Source organism: Selaginella moellendorffii, unplaced genomic scaffold, assembly GCF_000143415.4.
Source record: "Selaginella moellendorffii unplaced genomic scaffold, v1.0 SELMOscaffold_2, whole genome shotgun sequence".
Classification (NCBI taxonomy): Eukaryota; Viridiplantae; Streptophyta; class Lycopodiopsida; order Selaginellales; family Selaginellaceae; genus Selaginella; species Selaginella moellendorffii.
The window spans coordinates 1,100,252-1,115,432 of record NW_003314263.1 but is presented as its reverse complement, the minus strand read 5'-3'; the positions used below and the strand labels follow the sequence as shown (position 1 = coordinate 1,115,432).

Below are 15,181 nucleotides of genomic sequence, written 5' to 3'. Positions count from 1 at the left end.
CGGCTTGGATCATGCTGCCTGGTGTCTCTGGAATCCTGCTACACGCACAGAGATCATCGGCAGGGATGTGAACTTCAACGAGGAGCCCCTGCTCAGCTCGTCTCACAGCTTACCTGGTCCAAACGATGTGGGAGACTCTTCAACAAGTGGGAGATCCTCCTGAGGAGCTTCTAGTAGGCTCTGTGACTGCTCCCATTCCTATGATGGACCAACGCACATAGGGATCCAGGGTTGACCCTAATGCACTCCGCCGCTCTGACCGCCAGCGCAAGAAACTGTCTCGCCTCATTGAGACGATGGTTGCTTCTACTGCTGGTGAAATTCCAGTGGTTGCCCAAAACTTATACACAAGCCTTGGATTCTCCAGAAGCCAAATTCTGGCTTGCAGCGATGGGGGACGAGATGCACTCGCAGAGGAAGAATGGCACTCACGTGCTGGTTTCTTCCATTCCTGCTGGGAGGAAACTTGTGAAGAGAATGTGGGTGTTTGCTTTGAAGGGAAATCCTGATGGCACCACTCGTTTCAAGGCCAGACTGGTTGCGAAGGGCTGCACTCAAGTTCCTAGAATTCAAGAGAGGGGGCTGCTGGATTATGCATTTCTTCCGAATCGATTTCCACGAGACTTTTAAGCCCGCGGTCCTCTTCGTGCTTTGATCCATTTTGCTGCGGCTGGTGACTATGATATCGAGCACCTGGATGTCACTACTGCTTTCCTCTATGGAGAACTGGAAGAGGAGATTTATATGCAGCAGCCGGATGGATTTGCTGAGCCAAGGGAAGAGAGTCACGTTTGGCTTTTAAAGAAGGCACTAGCGATTCCATACCCAAGAAATGTACACAGCAAAACATCTCCAGCGCCATTCACGACGCTTGCAACCAGCAGTGCTCTCAACGGACTCTAAACTGGACAAAAAACAAGATCGAAGAGAAGAAACAAAATCTACTTGTAGCCGAAGGATCACTGATAAACCAACCTTGCACTCTGCGCAACCATTTCCAATCTAAAGAACCACAAGACACATAGTTGAGCAAAAGAATAATACACTCGCGAAAACTTACGTACCTCGCAGCTGCAGGAACGAGTGCCAAATTCTTCTCTCCAACAAATACTGCAGAAAAGAACAAGCGAATGAAAAAAACGAAATGACTGATGAGATCGCAGCAGGGAAACCAAACCGAAGCTGTATATCGAAGCACAGATGCGGAAGAAAGCTCGGTTATGACGAGCATGGCGACACCACAAGCAAGGGCGACGACAAAAGGCTCGCCAAGTGGTTTGCAGCAGCAGCTCTGTCCTGAAAAACAAAAGAAGGAAAAAAACGAGCATATCATCAAAAGGTCAAACTCTCAACAAGCAAACCTTGTGACCAAGAGATGTTGCGTTCAAGTTGGAAGTCGCCACAGACAAGAACGATAAACCATCGCAAGGAAAAACAACAGAAAAAAAGAGGAGGAATCCACAAAGAAAAAGCCAAGAGCTGCAAGCTCCAAGGAGCTGCTGGTCCCGATAACACTGGTATCGATGAGGCCCATGATCGAACCTGACAACCAGATCTGCCGCATCTGTTCGAGCATGTTGGTGGCGCCGCTCAGGCTTGTTGCTGTGGCAATCTTTGCATCTCCTTCTTCTCTACCTCTACTCGTGAGAGAAGCAGCATGAACACCACCATCTTGCGTCGTGATCTTCGTATCCGCCCCATCAATGTGAGACGAGCGGGGAGCTTCCGGCCCACGCATTTCGCTTCCCTCGCTTGGAAGATCTCCGAAGCAAGGGCAGGCAAGAGCGCTTGAGATGGCACTGGGAGTCTTGGCTCGATCCACAAGAGCCACGAAACGAAATGCGAGCGGGCGATCCATCGTTTTTCTCTGCGATTCTTTCAATCTACCAGTGGAGATTCACCATGCGGCAGTAGCGCTTCTTTCTCGGCTCCATTCCAAAATCGAAGCTCATGGAGACGAAGCTCGATCGACCAGCGTAAGTTTTTCCGGCGTGAATCCAACATAGCTCCCTTCGTCTGACTCGACGCTTTCCACCGCCATGCCTGCGAAGATCTCGACAGGTAAAGGAGTTTCTTTTCTTGATCCAAACCAGTTTGTGATAGAACCGCCACGTTACTGAATTTCTCGAAAGCATGGAAATGTGTGCTTCACCTCGATAAAATACCAGTTCTGGGCATGTGCTGTCAAGAAGAAGGTCCTAGCTCAAAACGGACGTCTTAGAGGCACGACACGTGTTTTCCTTTACTTAGATTCGAGGAATCTTGTCCGTACTTTCCCGCCGGGCATCATATATTCTCAAACACAAGTACGGCATCTTGAAGAACCCCGGCTTGAGCATATGCCAAGAGCATTGCAGGCGTCGCATCGGTATCTTGTAAGAAAATCCCCTGAGATTACCCTCTGTTACTAAAGGATTTATGGCCGTGAGAACGAGACAAGCATATGATCACGTAGAACTTGCGCGTCTTCATGACGCCTGTTTTGGGCAAGTGCTGAAACGATGGCGCTCCAAAAGGCACCATCCCTCATCATTCTATCAAACAAATTTTGTGCTTGTCTAATAAAAAACCGCTGTTCGTAGGCATTTGGAAAAAGAGACCTTCCGCCTCCTGTAAATGCCCTATGTGGGCATATGCAGAAACCATTGCGTTCCAGATCTCTCTCGGGCATCGCGTCAAACACCATCTTGGCTTAGGTCAGACGACCGTTTCAGGAGGCGTAGAGAAACATCGACCAGTCCTTTCGTGCCAGGCCAACAAGATCCGCACCAGATTCCACCAGATTCCTCAGTTTACCATTTACCTCGTTGCTTTTTGAGTGAAGTAAGAAACTTGCACAGGAACGTGAGACAAGAAGCAAACTAATTGTAATGCGTAGAAAAGTTCCTCCTCATCGCTACTTTTCATTGGGGGGGGCATTCCGAGAATCAGCGAACTTGGGGCCTCTCGCACCTAAGCGAGAATCATACCCCTAGACCAAATGCCATTAACAATTATATATCGCTCCTAACCCTTTTATTCGTTTGTAAATTCAAGATATTTTAGGTCGACCTAAAACTATAGACTAAAATTTGTATCAATCCAATCCCAGCTTTTGAGTTCTCATTGGCATTGCATTCTTCTTTGTTTATAAAATTAAATCTCATTAAGAACGGTGCCGTGACACATTTGATTTGTATACTCCATGCATGTACATATATTGGATCCACAATGGTAGGTTATATACTCATAATTTCCACAAAATGGATTGTAAAGTGTTCTTCATTTTAATTCTTCTTGTTTGTGTGGGAGTTGTGATAGTGAATGGGGCTGATTGTTTTGGAAATCCTAATCCTGGCTATACTAATTACCAATATCAGCAAGCTGCTCGGAAAATTTGTTATGAGGGGCAATTTGATTACACTCTTGACTTAGGTAACTATCCTAACAGCCAGTTCAGAAAGCAAATCCAAGCACATTTTGATGGCAATAGCAGACAGCATTGTGTGGTAATGTTTTTTTAAAATATATTTCTTTAAATGATTTATATTTATATGTTATGTTTATTTCTGTTTCAAATATTCAGGAAGCTTTCAACAATATTATTAACCAGTGTGTCCAGGGCCAAGGTAAGAATGGTGGCCGCTGGGATTGGAACTACAATGGCCAAGTTGAACACTATTATATTCAAGCTTTTTAAATATTTCCTGCTAGAATAAGATTTACACAAATCAAACAATATTTATAGAATATCCACCAATAAAAACAGTAGATTTTTTATTTCTTAACTTTGCCTTGGCTGTTGCATGAGGCGGCATCTAATCCGGGAATCAGTTGCAAGTAATGAACATTAAACAATAATTAAAAAATGAGAAATATTACTTTGATATTAGTCGTCTAATGGTCAAAGATATCACGAACACTTCCGACCACCTTCAATACGGTTTAGGGTTCGCTGTTTTGAGCCATCATGCACTAGAGTCCCTTCCCATTCCTTCTAAGGCGGCCATACGTACCTGTTAGCAAGTGCATATTCCACCATGCTAGATGCTCCTGCTGAGGACAGCTCCGGGCCTTTCGAGACTCCTCCCTGTAGCTGCTGTTGAGTTCTCGCTCTCTCCACGTCAGCACCACGTGGCATCCTAGGTCACGCCCTGTGGCAGTTCGTCACATTCGCTATGAAGTATACGGAGCTCTTCTTTTTGCTCATGAGTCTGATCCAGCCAGACACCTTCGAGACATAGAACTTCCCAAATCACAGGAGTAGAGAACCCAGGGCTAGACTCTTTGCCCTTTATGCTTGATCCGGTCATGAAAATTGCAATTGCACAACTCAAAAACAAGGTAGTACACCTCCCCATATAGATTGGGCTCTAATCTCCTCAAAGTGGACGAGCCCCTTTTATACCATCGTTTGCCCTCCATCCCCCATAGATTTCTCTATTTCCTTACCAGCACTGGGAGTTTCTCACCCAAGAAGGTGTTTTGATCAAAGTACTCCATCCCTTGCCTAAGTTTAAATTCTCTAGGTTCTGGGTATATTTTATTTTTAAAGGTATCATGTTTAAGTAATAACATTTAGGCGATCCCTACACTGGCGCTAAAGGTACCCGCTAGAGCAAAGGATTTAGCACAATTTTGGAGAGGCCAACATCTACATCGCCAGCGCTCTCGTGGCCATGTACGCGAAATGTGGCTTCGTGGCTACGTTCAGAATGGAGCTCCGGAGATGCCACTGGATTTTTTGGAAAAGAAGTGGCTGCGATCCAATGCTGCCCCACTCTCCCGGCCCTTCTCAAGTCTTGCATGAGAGAACGAGCAGGGATCGAAAATGGGAAGTTCTTCGTGGGGAAGATGAAGTTGCTGGAGAGAACCATGGCGATCCACGCTCGAGCTGCCAAGAGCTCGGATAGCATGCTCTCGCGGTACACTCGTTTGGCAACTTGTCTCGTAGATGCCTACGCCAAGTGTTGAAGCATGAGAGACTCTCGGTGAGTTTTTGATGGTTTCCTGGACGGTGTTGGTTCTGGGATACGCTCAAAACCGGCAGGAAGATTTGGCTCTGGAGCTCTTCTGGCAGATGGAAGCTACCATTATCAATCCGGATTGCTCGAGTTTTCTCGTGGCTTAGCTTGCTCTAGTTTGGCCGCTCACGAGAGCCAAGGTGGAGAAGAGCTTTGCTTTGACAAGGACTTAAACCCGATCGTTTAGCTTGTCTAGCCTGCAGCGTTCTAGCCGAGGCAAGAGATTTAGACGTAGAATCTCTTGAGAAAGCAATTGGATCTGCCTGGAGAAGGATCCGTCGCTTGCTAGCAGTTTGGTTGATATGTATGCCAAGAGTGGAAGCTTGATCGTGGACGCTCACCAGGTGTTCGATAAGATCTTAGATCGCGACGTAGTCTCGTGGAACTCTTGCCTGTTTGGATGTGTTTATAACGGCGAGGACGAGCTTGGGTTGGAAAGTTATGCGGCCATGGAAGTTGCTCCAAACTCTCTTGCGTTGTTGCAAGCTTGCGGGAACGTGGGAGATTTGAAGCTCGGGAAGCTCTTCCACGGACAGATTCTCTGGCAGAGACTAGAAGAGTGTTTTCACGTCTCTGTGGCGATTTTCCTGCTTGACTTCTACTGTAAATGCGGGAGCGTCGAGGACGCCGAGCTCCTGTTTGAGAGCTCCAGGTGGAAATGCATCCCCTGCCCGAGATTCCATCGCTTCCCCCGACACAGTGGCGAGGAATACTTTGATCGCAGGACATGGCGCTCGAGGAGACGCCATCGCTGCGTTCCAAGCGTTTCGGAGCATGCGAGAGGAAGCTGGACAGCATAGCCCTTGTGGACATATTCTCGGCGTGCAGTCACGCAACGATTCTCGATCAAGGAAGGGAGTTCTTGAATGGAATGTGGTCCAAGTTTGCACATCGAGCACTTACTGCATGAACGACGTTCTTGGCCGTGTTAGCGAGGAGAATGCCACTCCAGCCAAATAGCGTGACATGGACAACGATATCGAGGAAAAGATACACTTGAGGAAAAACTTGATGAGTAAAAAACCTTGGTTTTGCGGCTACCAGCGAGTTTACGCAGTGGATTTGCCGAGCTCGAGAGCGATTTCACGCTAGCTCTCGTCATGCACTCACTTTGGATGTTTGTCACAAAGTCTTCGAGAAGCCACCACCGATTCCCGCCATTGTTTCACGGGCACCTGTGACTTCAGTAAGCACAAGTGTTTTTGCAACTAAACTGGGAAAAGAAACCATACTGCTGGAAAACCGGCATAGTCTCCTGGCTCGGTAATGTTTGAGGTAACTCCACTTTTCGCTGCGATTCGGACCTAGAGAAAAGAAAGTGATGAAGAGATTGGCAACGTCAGGAACCAGGACCTTTGAAGCGATTTCTATGTGGTCCGCAACACCTGCTTGGCCACCCAAGACTACATTATCTCCTAGTCTGCAGCGAAGAAAAAAGAGAAAGATCTCAAGAACAACAAGGTTGTTCGTACTTACGTGCAAGATCCGGCAATTCCAACTTGTCCACAAATCATACAGTTGCATCCTATCACAACATTGTGTCCAATCTACATGTAAACAAGCCAAGAGTAAGCGATGCTCAAGAAAAGAAAACGTTTCTCAAACCTGGACCAAGTTGTCAAGCTTCGTGTTATCCCCGATGACTGTGTCACGCCAGCTGACGATCCATCCAGAGCAAACGAGACTTAAGAAGAACATGTAACATCTTTAGTTACCTCCCACGGTCGATGGACGAATTGGCACCGATTTCCACACTGTTTCCAATCTTTACCCGCAACTCCTAAGAAAAAAAAGACAAAAGGATCATGAGATAAGAGAAGAAAGAACGCATAGAAACTTTCCTGGGGCTTCTTGACAATGCTATTGTTTGAGTCGTAAGTGAATCCAAAACCTTGCAAGAAATCACGAATCACATAAGAGAAAGCTTTCGGAAAGAAACATACCATCTTGTCCCACGCAAACACCGCTATGGAGGGTGCAAAAATCTCCAATCGAACAGTTTTGCAGCACCACGTTATACCTGTGACATCGAAGTTGCCAAAAGAGAGGGTGAGAATAAAGGAAGAACTCCGATACCTCAATACCACCGAAGAACCAATGCAAACATCCGGTCCAACAATACATCCCGATCCAACGTGAGAAGACTCACCGATCGTGGCACCAGCGTGTACAACTCCACCGATTTCCACCACCACCGATGGATCAACCCGCGCAAGCCTGTGCACATTTCCCCCGCCTCTATCCCATCTCTCAAACTCTGGAGCTTGAGCAAACCAAGCACTCTGGATTTTGGGCACTAGAACAAAAGCACCAGTAAGAGGACCTTGTCCGCATTCTTGCGAGGGAATCGCTCGAGACACTACCTGCGTGGCGCCTTGAAATCGCCAGCATTTGGATCGCTAGCCGCCCCATGGAAAATTAGGGTTCCTGGGGTTTATCCTATGTTCTAAATTTTGCCAATGCGGCTGCGATGATGGATCCTGGCGCGCGCGGCGACGCGAGATCTGGCTCCGCGGCGATGAATCCTCCATCGCATTTTCATGAAGGCGCTCAAGAATGCCGCGGCGGCCAGCATCCCGGAGTTTCTTGCTGCTCTCAAGAACTGCCGCGGCTCCAAGGATCTCCATTCAGGTATGAAGATACATCGCGACTTGATCCAGTGTGGGAAGGACAGGCACATCTTCGTCGCCAACACTCTCATTGCGATGTATGCTAGATGCGGCAGCCTGGTGGATGCTCGCCGGATCTTCGACACAATGCCGCATCACAGCCTTGTCTCTTGGAGCGTTTTGATCGGGGGCTATTCCCAGAATGGAGAGGGGAGTTTAGCTGTGGAGTTATTCCTGAGGATCCAGGAAGAGGGAAGTTGTCAACCGGACTCCATGCTCTTTGTCGCTGCTTTGAACGCGTGCTCGAGCTTGGCAGTGAAGGATGACTGCCACGATCGAGAAGACAAATCTACGAGCAATGGGATCTGGCTAGAAAAGGGGAAATCGATTCATGATCAGCTGAGAAAAGATGGTCACGAATCCAACCTCTATGTTGCGAATTCCTTGGTGGATATGTACTCAAAGCTGGGGAGCGTGGAAGATGCGAGAATTGTTTTCGAGGGAATGGTTTGTCGAAATGTGGTGACTTGGGGAGCTTTGATTCTTGGTTATGCGTATAATGGACAGGGAGAGACAGCTCTAGCGATGTTCTCACGCATGGAGGAGGAAGGTTGCGATCCTGACTCACAGGTTTTCATTGCGACGCTTAAGGCTTGCATTGATATTGGAGAGAAAGAAGTTGGAGAAATGGTGAAGGGAAAGGTGGTAAAAACTGCAAGTTTAGAGAAAGGAAGAGTTCTCCACGCCAAGCTTTCTTTGAGAGGATACGAGGCCGAAATTTTTGTAGCGAATACACTGCTGGATATGTATTGCAAGTGTGGGAGCATGGTGGAAGCACGCAGGGTGTTTGAGAGAATGCCAAGCCACAGCCTTGTGTCATGGGACACTCTCATCAATGGATACTCTCAGAGCGATGAAGGAGAGCTCGCCCTTGAGCTCTTCAAGCGCATGGAAGACGAAGGCTTTGTAGCGGACACTCGGCTTTTCATGGCGGCATTGCGAGCTTGTGGAAGTATTGCTGCATTAGAAGCCGGGAGAAGGATTCATGCCCAAGTTTCTGGTAGCTTACTGGAGACAGATGTGCTCTTGGCGAATTCTCTCGTCAGCTTTTATGCAAAATGTGGAAGCATGGACGATGCTAAGCAGGTGTTTGATTCCATTGGGCAGAAGGACATGGTTTCATGGACCGCTTTGATCGCTGGATATAGCCATCAAGGAGATTCTAAGCAAGTGTTTGAGCTATTCGAGAGAATGCAAAAGGAGCGCGTGAAACCAAACGGAGTCACTTATCTCTCGGTGCTCACGGTCTGCAGCCATGCCGGGCTTGTGGATCAAGGAAAGAGATGCTTCGAAGCGATGAACACGGTTCATTCAATCTCTCCCAGCCTTGAGCACTATATCTGCGTGATAGATCTTCTCGGCCGTGGGAATCAGCTGGAACAAGCACTATCAGCACTCGAGAGCATGCCTTACAAGCCAACTTTGGTGGCATGGAGGACGGTTCTAAGCGCTGCAAGGAAGTGGAAGAATGTAAGTGTTGGCCGCCTTGCGTTTGAGTCGATACTGAGGCTGGACGATAAAGACGATGCGGCCTATTTGCTCATGGCAAACACGTACGCTGCTGCTGGTTTGTGGGAGGATTTCGCTCGGGTGGAGGCAATGAGGAAAGAAGCTCGGTGTTGGAAGAAGCTTGGACAAAGCTGGTGGATTGACAGTGCCGGAAAAGTCCACAGGTTCGTCGTCGGGGACACTACTCACCACCAAAGCGAGCAGATCCTCGCAAAGCTCGGAGAACTCCAGTCCAGAATCAAGGAAGAAGCGGGCTGCACTCCCAACCTCGACTGTGTCGTCCGAGCTCTTCCAGACAACGAGAAGGAGTCGGCACTGTGCGGACACAGCGAGAGACTAGCGATTTGCTGCGCTCTCATCAACACACAAGCGGGGACGGCGATCAGGATCATAAAAAACCTCCGCGTTTGCGAAGACTGCCACCGAATCACGTCGATCATCTCCAAGCTCGAGCGGCGAGCTATCATCTGCAGAGACGCGGTTCGGTTCCATCTGTTTGAGGATGGATGCTGCTCCTGCCGAGAGTTTTGGTGACAATCAATGGTAACAACAGATTTTCTTAAGTTCTTTTGTTCTTTTTGTGCAGCTTTTTGGGAAGGTAAGTGATAGTTTCAATCCTGCTTGAGTTTTGAGCGAGATCTCCAGTGACCAACAAGCACGTAAACAAGAACAAAGGTGTGATATCTCTTTCTAATATTGATACATGTTTTTTTTCCTTTCCAGGATCCAAGACCACGACGATCCCGGCCCTGCCACGGTCGCTAGGTGCCAATCAAACTTTGCCATCCCCAAGGTAAAAAAGAAAAAAAAAAAGATTTTTCAAGTCGAGAACGTGATCATCTGGTCTCAACAGGAACGCAAAGGGTAAGAAAGTAATTAATTCGAATCTTGGCCAAGAAAAACTTCAATCTGGGTCAAATCTGTGTCTTTGAACATTCAAATTGCCTCACCCTGCCCGATTTTGTCCAGAATACAATTGTCGCTGCCTTCGTCTTTGAGTGCCTCGTGCAGATTCGCATTTGTCAGGAATTATCGATCCTGACACGAACAATCAAACACCCAGAAAACTGCCATGGAAGTTCATCTTCTAGTGACTTGTTTGCTCATCCAAATCTTGAGCTATATAATAAGGCCCCTCACTACTGCACTCCAATCCAGCTTTTGCCTCAAATCACTTCACCACAACGATGGCAATTTCTATCACTTATAAGCTTGTGTTCTTCATGACCGCGTCTGTATTCTTCTTCTTCACGAGCACCACTGCCGCCGTTCTTAATCAAGCCCAGTGTGAAGAACAGATAACAGCCAGCTGCACGAAGGATGGCATTCCATCATCGGAAAAGTGCTGTGCAACAATTGCAAGGATCAAGCAGGAGTCCCCTGATTGTTTGTGTGGGTTATTCGTGCAGCCAGGCAGGGATCGCCGCACCTGCTATATCGGTGGATACTGCCCGCCTGCAAACGATCTCATGACTGGATGCAACATCTCCAATCACGATCTCCAGTGCTGAATGGAATTGTTTAAATGGTTCTTCTGAACATCACAATGTGAAGCATTGCATAAATAATATATGCATTAAGTATGTTTAATTTAGGCATGGTAAACGCTCACTTAAGCCACACTTATCACGGAAAACGCTCTCGAGGATGTGTCATCACGTAAAGTTTTTCCTCAAGTGTCCATGCGTCGAGAATCGTGGTCCATGTTGACGGTATTGGGCCACCAAAACCGCTCTCAAACAGGAGGATGTGCTTAATCACATCAACATGTGTATCTTTTCTTCCATGCATCTAGAATTATGGTCCATGTTGCGCTATTTGGCTTCCATTTACAGTGCAGCTGAAGCAAACGCCATGACTACGCCCCAGACAAAAAGCCCAGGAAAGAGCAATTGGATGTGGTGCATGCCCGCAGATTTCCAATTTCTTGGTAAACAGGATTCCCCCATTGTCAATACCCTGCTGCCAGTTTTGGAAAGCTGGAGATTACGACTGTTCTGGTGCGCAAGTGATGCCAGGTACTTGCTTCTTTTGAATGTTTTTGTGATGGAGGTACTCCTTTCTTTGTTTTGTAGCTAACAAGGCCAAGATACAAGCAAAGAAGGCCTTTGGATCCTGGTCCTTCTATTGTAGTCAATGAAGTGGACATTGGAAGCCAGGTATGTACTGCAAATTTCATGAGCAAGATTAACTAAGTATGATAGTAATATGTAGTTTACTTTGGAAATCCAGTCTTCAAATCCAAAGGAAATCCAAATTCCATTAAAACTGAAGTCAACCCATCTAAATGGAAGGACATCGTTGCACTAGCATTTATACTTTTTCACCATAATAAAATTAAGGTGTAATAATAAATTGCTATGTGTTGCATGTAGTAACACTTCGTTTACTTAATAGTAGTGTTATTCAATGAAATATGTTTGTAATTTATAAATACAAAATTAATCTTATTTCATATCAAATATTAGATGATAGAATAAAAAATAATATACTAAGAAGGGTTTAAGAAAGTTTATAAATTATAAACATGTTTATAAATTATAAATACAAAATTAATCTAAATGAATAACAACCATTAGATGGTAGAATATCCTAGAATATCTAAGCATATTTTAGGTATATCCACTACCCTACAGGTTTATTTAAGCAAACCCAAAATAAGGGAAAAATAACTATAAGAGAAAATAAGGGAAAACTTAGCATTTTTTTGCTAAAAATAATTAAAATATCGACAATAATATATGATTATGACTCAGATCATATTTTTTTTCTTTTGATATTTCTTTCTGTTTGATAAGTATGGTACTCTTTGCTGTACAAGATCATAGCTCCATTGATAATGTAGAGAAATGTTCCTATGAAAAAGAAATCCTCTTGGCAGTAAAAACACCTTTATATGCTCCCAAGCAAGGAGCTTAATTTGTTTTTATATTACATAATTGTTGATAGAGCATTTTGTTCCCTTTTTTCTTTTTTATTTTTGGTTGCAATGCCTTACTACAACGCAAGATGTTAAATATTTGATCGATAATCATGGCATAATTTAAGTATATTCTACTGGCAAGTAAAATGTTGCAAGAAGGTGCGATTTAATCTCTGTTATGGCACCTGGTAGGTTCTTAGCTTTCAAGTCGAGTATACAGAAGAAGCTGATCGCAGAATGCTTTTGGATGAGATGAGCCGGGAGAATGACAAGCCAAAACGGGCCTGCGAGAAAAACACAATGCAATCATGATCATCTTCAAGAAATGAAGAAGTACTACCGATAGAAAGAGGAACAAAATCCACCAGCAGCTATTTAGGCCGAATCCGAGCTTGTGAAAGAGCTGAAAACCCATGATCCAACCAGTTAGCTCAAGAGAGAGAAACTTCTACTTACCAGCATAAACACGCTTCCACAAGCAAAGCAGCAAGCGGTGCCAAAGCCCAGGTACTTATAGTCTCTTCCAGCCTGAACAACCATCTGAATTAATCTACAAAGCGAGTGCTGTGGAGAAATTTTTATTACATACCAGAAGAGTTCCTTCCACTGCAAGTGTAGATGGAGTCACTAAAATGCTCCAAAAGAATGGCAGCAACAGCGAGTGCATCTGCAAAAAAGTGTTTCACCGTCAAAGAAAACAAGAAGAAACAGTGCGACCTGTTTCACGATTGCCGAATCTTTGGTGAAGAGCTGCGGAGCTAACAACGCAACCGAGCCTCCGGTGATGGCTAACGCGAGTCCAAAAACTGCTCCAGTGACGAGGAGTGATCGAAGCAATGTTTGTGCCTGTGAGAAAGAATGGACAGTTTTGTTTTTGTTCTTCATTTTTCTTTGCAAACCTGTTTTATATCACGGTTTCTTCCAGAGATCAGCTCTGGCATGAAAGATTGTGCTGTTTGACCCAATGGCTCGCCACAAACTGAGAAGAGAACAAATAGTCCAACCATAACCTGGAGAAAATCCATTCCAAATTAAATAAAAAGAAGGAGAGATCCAAAACCTGATGTGCTCCTAGTGTGATTGCTCCCAGAGAAGTGGCAAAGTATGTGAGAGCTGTGTAGAAACATACCTGAAACGCGATCAGTTTTACGTTTACTCTGAAAGTTTTAGCTCACAAAAAAAAGTTTATACACCTTGGAAAGCATGGTTAGAAGAAGTGGAGCAGTAATCTCGATCATGAGTGCGAGATCTTTCATCCGTGGCACGGCCACTGCCAGGGGATCATAATCCTTTGCTTTCAAGGCCTTGAGCATGAGAAATCCTGCAACATACTGGCGTCCATGAAGCATGAGAAAAGAAAAACTTGGCATAAAACAGACACACCAGACCTGAGACAGCGAAGTCGCCCATGCAGCACCAGCGATTCCATAACCGAGAAATGTACACAGCAAAACATCCCCAGCGCCATTCACGACGCTTGCAACCAGCAGTGCTTTCAAGGGGCTCCACGAGTCCTGCATACCCAGACTAGGACAGGAAAAAAAAAAAAAAAAACGAAGATAAAAAACAAAAACCAACGAAAGATTAAAGATCAACCAACCTTGCACTCTGGGCAACCATTCCGAGGAGAACCACGGGCCACGCCAATGCTCTTATCTAAAGATCGAGAGTTGAACGAAAGAATAAAACAGTCGCGGAAACTTTGAAGTTTTTACGTTAACGTAGCTCGCAGCTGCAGGAACGAGTGCCAAGTTCTTCTCTCCAACAAACACTGCAAATAAACCAAGAGAAGGAAGGAGTGAAAAAAACGTAAAGGCTGATGAGATCGCAGCAGGGAAACCAAACCGAAGTTGTACATCGAAGTACAGATGAAGAAGAAAGCTCGGAAATGACGAGCACGCCCACACCACAAGCAAGGGCGACGAACAAAAGCCTCGCCAAGTGGTTTGCAGCAGCATCCCTATCCTGAAAAACAAAAAAAGAGGAAAAAAAAAAAAAAAGAGCCTATCATCAAAAGAACAAACTCTCAACAAGCAAACCTTGTGAGCAAGAGATGTTGCGATCAAGTTGGACGTCGCCACAGACAAGAACATAAACAAGTAGGATAAACCATCGCAAAGAACAGTCCCAGGGCCTATAGAAAAGAGAAAAAGAATCCATGATCAACGTGAAGAAAATGGCTTACCAAGAGCTGCGAGCTCCAAGGAGCTGCTAGTCCCGATAACACTGGTGTCGATGAGGCTCATGATCGGGCCGGACAACCAGATCCCCAGCGCTGGCCCAGCAAACGTGAAAATCTGCCGCATCTGTTCGAGCATGTTGGTGGCGCCGCTCAGGCTTGTTGCTGTGGCAACCTTTGCATTCTCTTCTCCTCGACTCGTGGGAGAAGCAGCGTCAACACCACCATCGTGCGGCGTGATCTTCGTATCCGCCTCGTCAATGTGAGACGAGCGGACCTTGTCGGGAGCTTCCGGCCCAAGGCAGCAGCAGCACGCATTTTGCTTTCCTCGCTTGGAAGATCTACGGAGCAAGCGCAAACAAGAGCGCCCGAGATGGCACTGCAAGCTGCGGGGAGTCTTGGCTCGATCCACAAGAGCCACGAAACGAAATGCGAGCGGGCGATCCATAGCGTTTCTCTGCGATTCTTTCAATCTACCTGTGGTGTGTTGCGTGCTTGCTTGCTTGTGCGCCTAGAGCATACGAAAGGCCGGAAGCTGGACACGTTTCTAGGGCTCTAACGAGCAAAGAGCTTTCTTTCAAGCAACCGCTGGATTTCCTTTTCAATCCCACTTTATTTCTGGAACATCTTAACATGAAATATTTCACCCGAAAAGCCACCGCTTCAAGCCGAAAGAAGTTCCAGAACTTGCAAGGTGCGAAATCATCTAACCAAGGAACTGTCATCTGCAGCATTTGCCGCATTGAGGCAAATGGACTTAAGTTATCTTTTTAGATCCTTTATTATGTTTGGAGATCTCTCTAGGATGGACATATGTCTACAAATAAGAAACTCTTTCTTGTGGCTTAGATCTTCGTTTTCTTTCAGCTCGAAAAGCATTATATGGCATCAGCCTCTA

At 45.9% G+C, this 15,181-nt stretch overlaps 4 protein-coding genes across 6 annotated transcripts; 1 reads left to right on the top strand and 3 right to left on the bottom strand.

The window, feature by feature from the left end:
* Positions 1 to 770: 770 nt before the first annotated feature.
* Positions 771 to 1,858, bottom strand: LOC9660786. The gene is made up of 3 exons (XM_024689732.1): positions 1,390 to 1,858; positions 1,061 to 1,110; positions 771 to 899 (listed from the first exon to the last, which is right to left on the bottom strand). Exons 1-3 carry the CDS (start codon positions 1,856 to 1,858, stop codon positions 786 to 788), a joined length of 633 nt encoding a protein of 210 aa, XP_024545500.1. The 3' UTR covers positions 771 to 785.
* A 4,124-nt stretch (positions 1,859 to 5,982) lies between these two features.
* LOC9660785 (probable UDP-3-O-acylglucosamine N-acyltransferase 2, mitochondrial) lies at positions 5,983 to 7,450 on the bottom strand. Of its 3 annotated transcripts, none has more exons than XM_024659253.1 (10): positions 7,367 to 7,450; positions 7,080 to 7,299; positions 6,947 to 7,023; positions 6,845 to 6,894; positions 6,719 to 6,783; positions 6,609 to 6,660; positions 6,480 to 6,550; positions 6,357 to 6,423; positions 6,236 to 6,307; positions 5,983 to 6,178 (listed from the first exon to the last, which is right to left on the bottom strand). In XM_024659253.1, exons 1-10 carry the CDS (start codon positions 7,413 to 7,415, stop codon positions 6,110 to 6,112), a joined length of 792 nt encoding a protein of 263 aa, XP_024515021.1. In that variant the 5' UTR covers positions 7,416 to 7,450; the 3' UTR covers positions 5,983 to 6,109. The 3 variants fall into 3 exon arrangements, with proteins under 3 accessions (XP_024515021.1, XP_024515026.1, XP_024515031.1); XM_024659258.1 differs by having other exon boundaries at positions 6,357 to 6,388; XM_024659263.1 differs by having other exon boundaries at positions 6,841 to 6,894; positions 7,153 to 7,299.
* Positions 7,426 to 9,761, top strand: LOC112340551 (pentatricopeptide repeat-containing protein ELI1, chloroplastic-like). Its single transcript, XM_024659183.1, has 2 exons — positions 7,426 to 7,634; positions 7,720 to 9,761. Exons 1-2 carry the CDS (start codon positions 7,474 to 7,476, stop codon positions 9,713 to 9,715), a joined length of 2,157 nt encoding a protein of 718 aa, XP_024514951.1. The 5' UTR covers positions 7,426 to 7,473; the 3' UTR covers positions 9,716 to 9,761.
* Positions 9,762 to 12,179: 2,418 nt separating this feature from the next.
* Positions 12,180 to 14,941, bottom strand: LOC9661979 (protein DETOXIFICATION 46, chloroplastic). Its single transcript, XM_002962374.2, has 14 exons — positions 14,290 to 14,941; positions 14,144 to 14,238; positions 13,961 to 14,069; positions 13,820 to 13,875; positions 13,705 to 13,760; positions 13,493 to 13,631; positions 13,298 to 13,435; positions 13,165 to 13,233; positions 13,004 to 13,114; positions 12,822 to 12,950; positions 12,694 to 12,771; positions 12,561 to 12,632; positions 12,445 to 12,507; positions 12,180 to 12,388 (listed from the first exon to the last, which is right to left on the bottom strand). The coding sequence occupies exons 1-14, from the start codon at positions 14,729 to 14,731 to the stop codon at positions 12,308 to 12,310; spliced, it is 1,638 nt and encodes a 545-aa protein (XP_002962420.2). The 5' UTR covers positions 14,732 to 14,941; the 3' UTR covers positions 12,180 to 12,307.
* Positions 14,942 to 15,181: the final 240 nt, after the last annotated feature.

What these genes read in the sequence shown, in the direction of transcription:
- LOC9660786 (XM_024689732.1), bottom strand. Translation starts at nt 1,858, where the DNA reads ATGGATCGCCCGCTCGCATTTCGTTTCGTGGCTCTTGTGGATCGAGCC. An exon ending in TTGTCTGTGGCGACTTCCAA is followed by an intron (nt 1,111 to 1,389) that starts CTTGAACGCAAC and finishes TCTTTTCTGCAG; the next exon opens with TATTTGTTGGAGAGAAGAAT. An exon ending in TTCCTGCAGCTGCGAGGTAC is followed by an intron (nt 900 to 1,060) that starts GTAAGTTTTCGC and finishes TGTCCAGTTTAG; the next exon opens with AGTCCGTTGAGAGCACTGCT.
- LOC9660785 (XM_024659253.1), bottom strand. Translation starts at nt 7,415, where the DNA reads ATGGGGCGGCTAGCGATCCAAATGCTGGCGATTTCAAGGCGCCACGCA. An exon ending in GATTTCAAGGCGCCACGCAG is followed by an intron (nt 7,300 to 7,366) that starts GTAGTGTCTCGA and finishes CTTTTGTTCTAG; the next exon opens with TGCCCAAAATCCAGAGTGCT. An exon ending in AGCTTGACAACTTGGTCCAG is followed by an intron (nt 6,551 to 6,608) that starts GTTTGAGAAACG and finishes GTTTACATGTAG; the next exon opens with ATTGGACACAATGTTGTGAT.
- LOC112340551 (XM_024659183.1), top strand. Translation starts at nt 7,474, where the DNA reads ATGATGGATCCTGGCGCGCGCGGCGACGCGAGATCTGGCTCCGCGGCG. An exon ending in CTCCAAGGATCTCCATTCAG is followed by an intron (nt 7,635 to 7,719) that starts GTATGAAGATAC and finishes GATGTATGCTAG; the next exon opens with ATGCGGCAGCCTGGTGGATG.
- LOC9661979 (XM_002962374.2), bottom strand. Translation starts at nt 14,731, where the DNA reads ATGGATCGCCCGCTCGCATTTCGTTTCGTGGCTCTTGTGGATCGAGCC. An exon ending in TTCTAACCATGCTTTCCAAG is followed by an intron (nt 13,234 to 13,297) that starts GTGTATAAACTT and finishes ATCGCGTTTCAG; the next exon opens with GTATGTTTCTACACAGCTCT. An exon ending in GTGGAAGCGTGTTTATGCTG is followed by an intron (nt 12,508 to 12,560) that starts GTAAGTAGAAGT and finishes ATGGGTTTTCAG; the next exon opens with CTCTTTCACAAGCTCGGATT.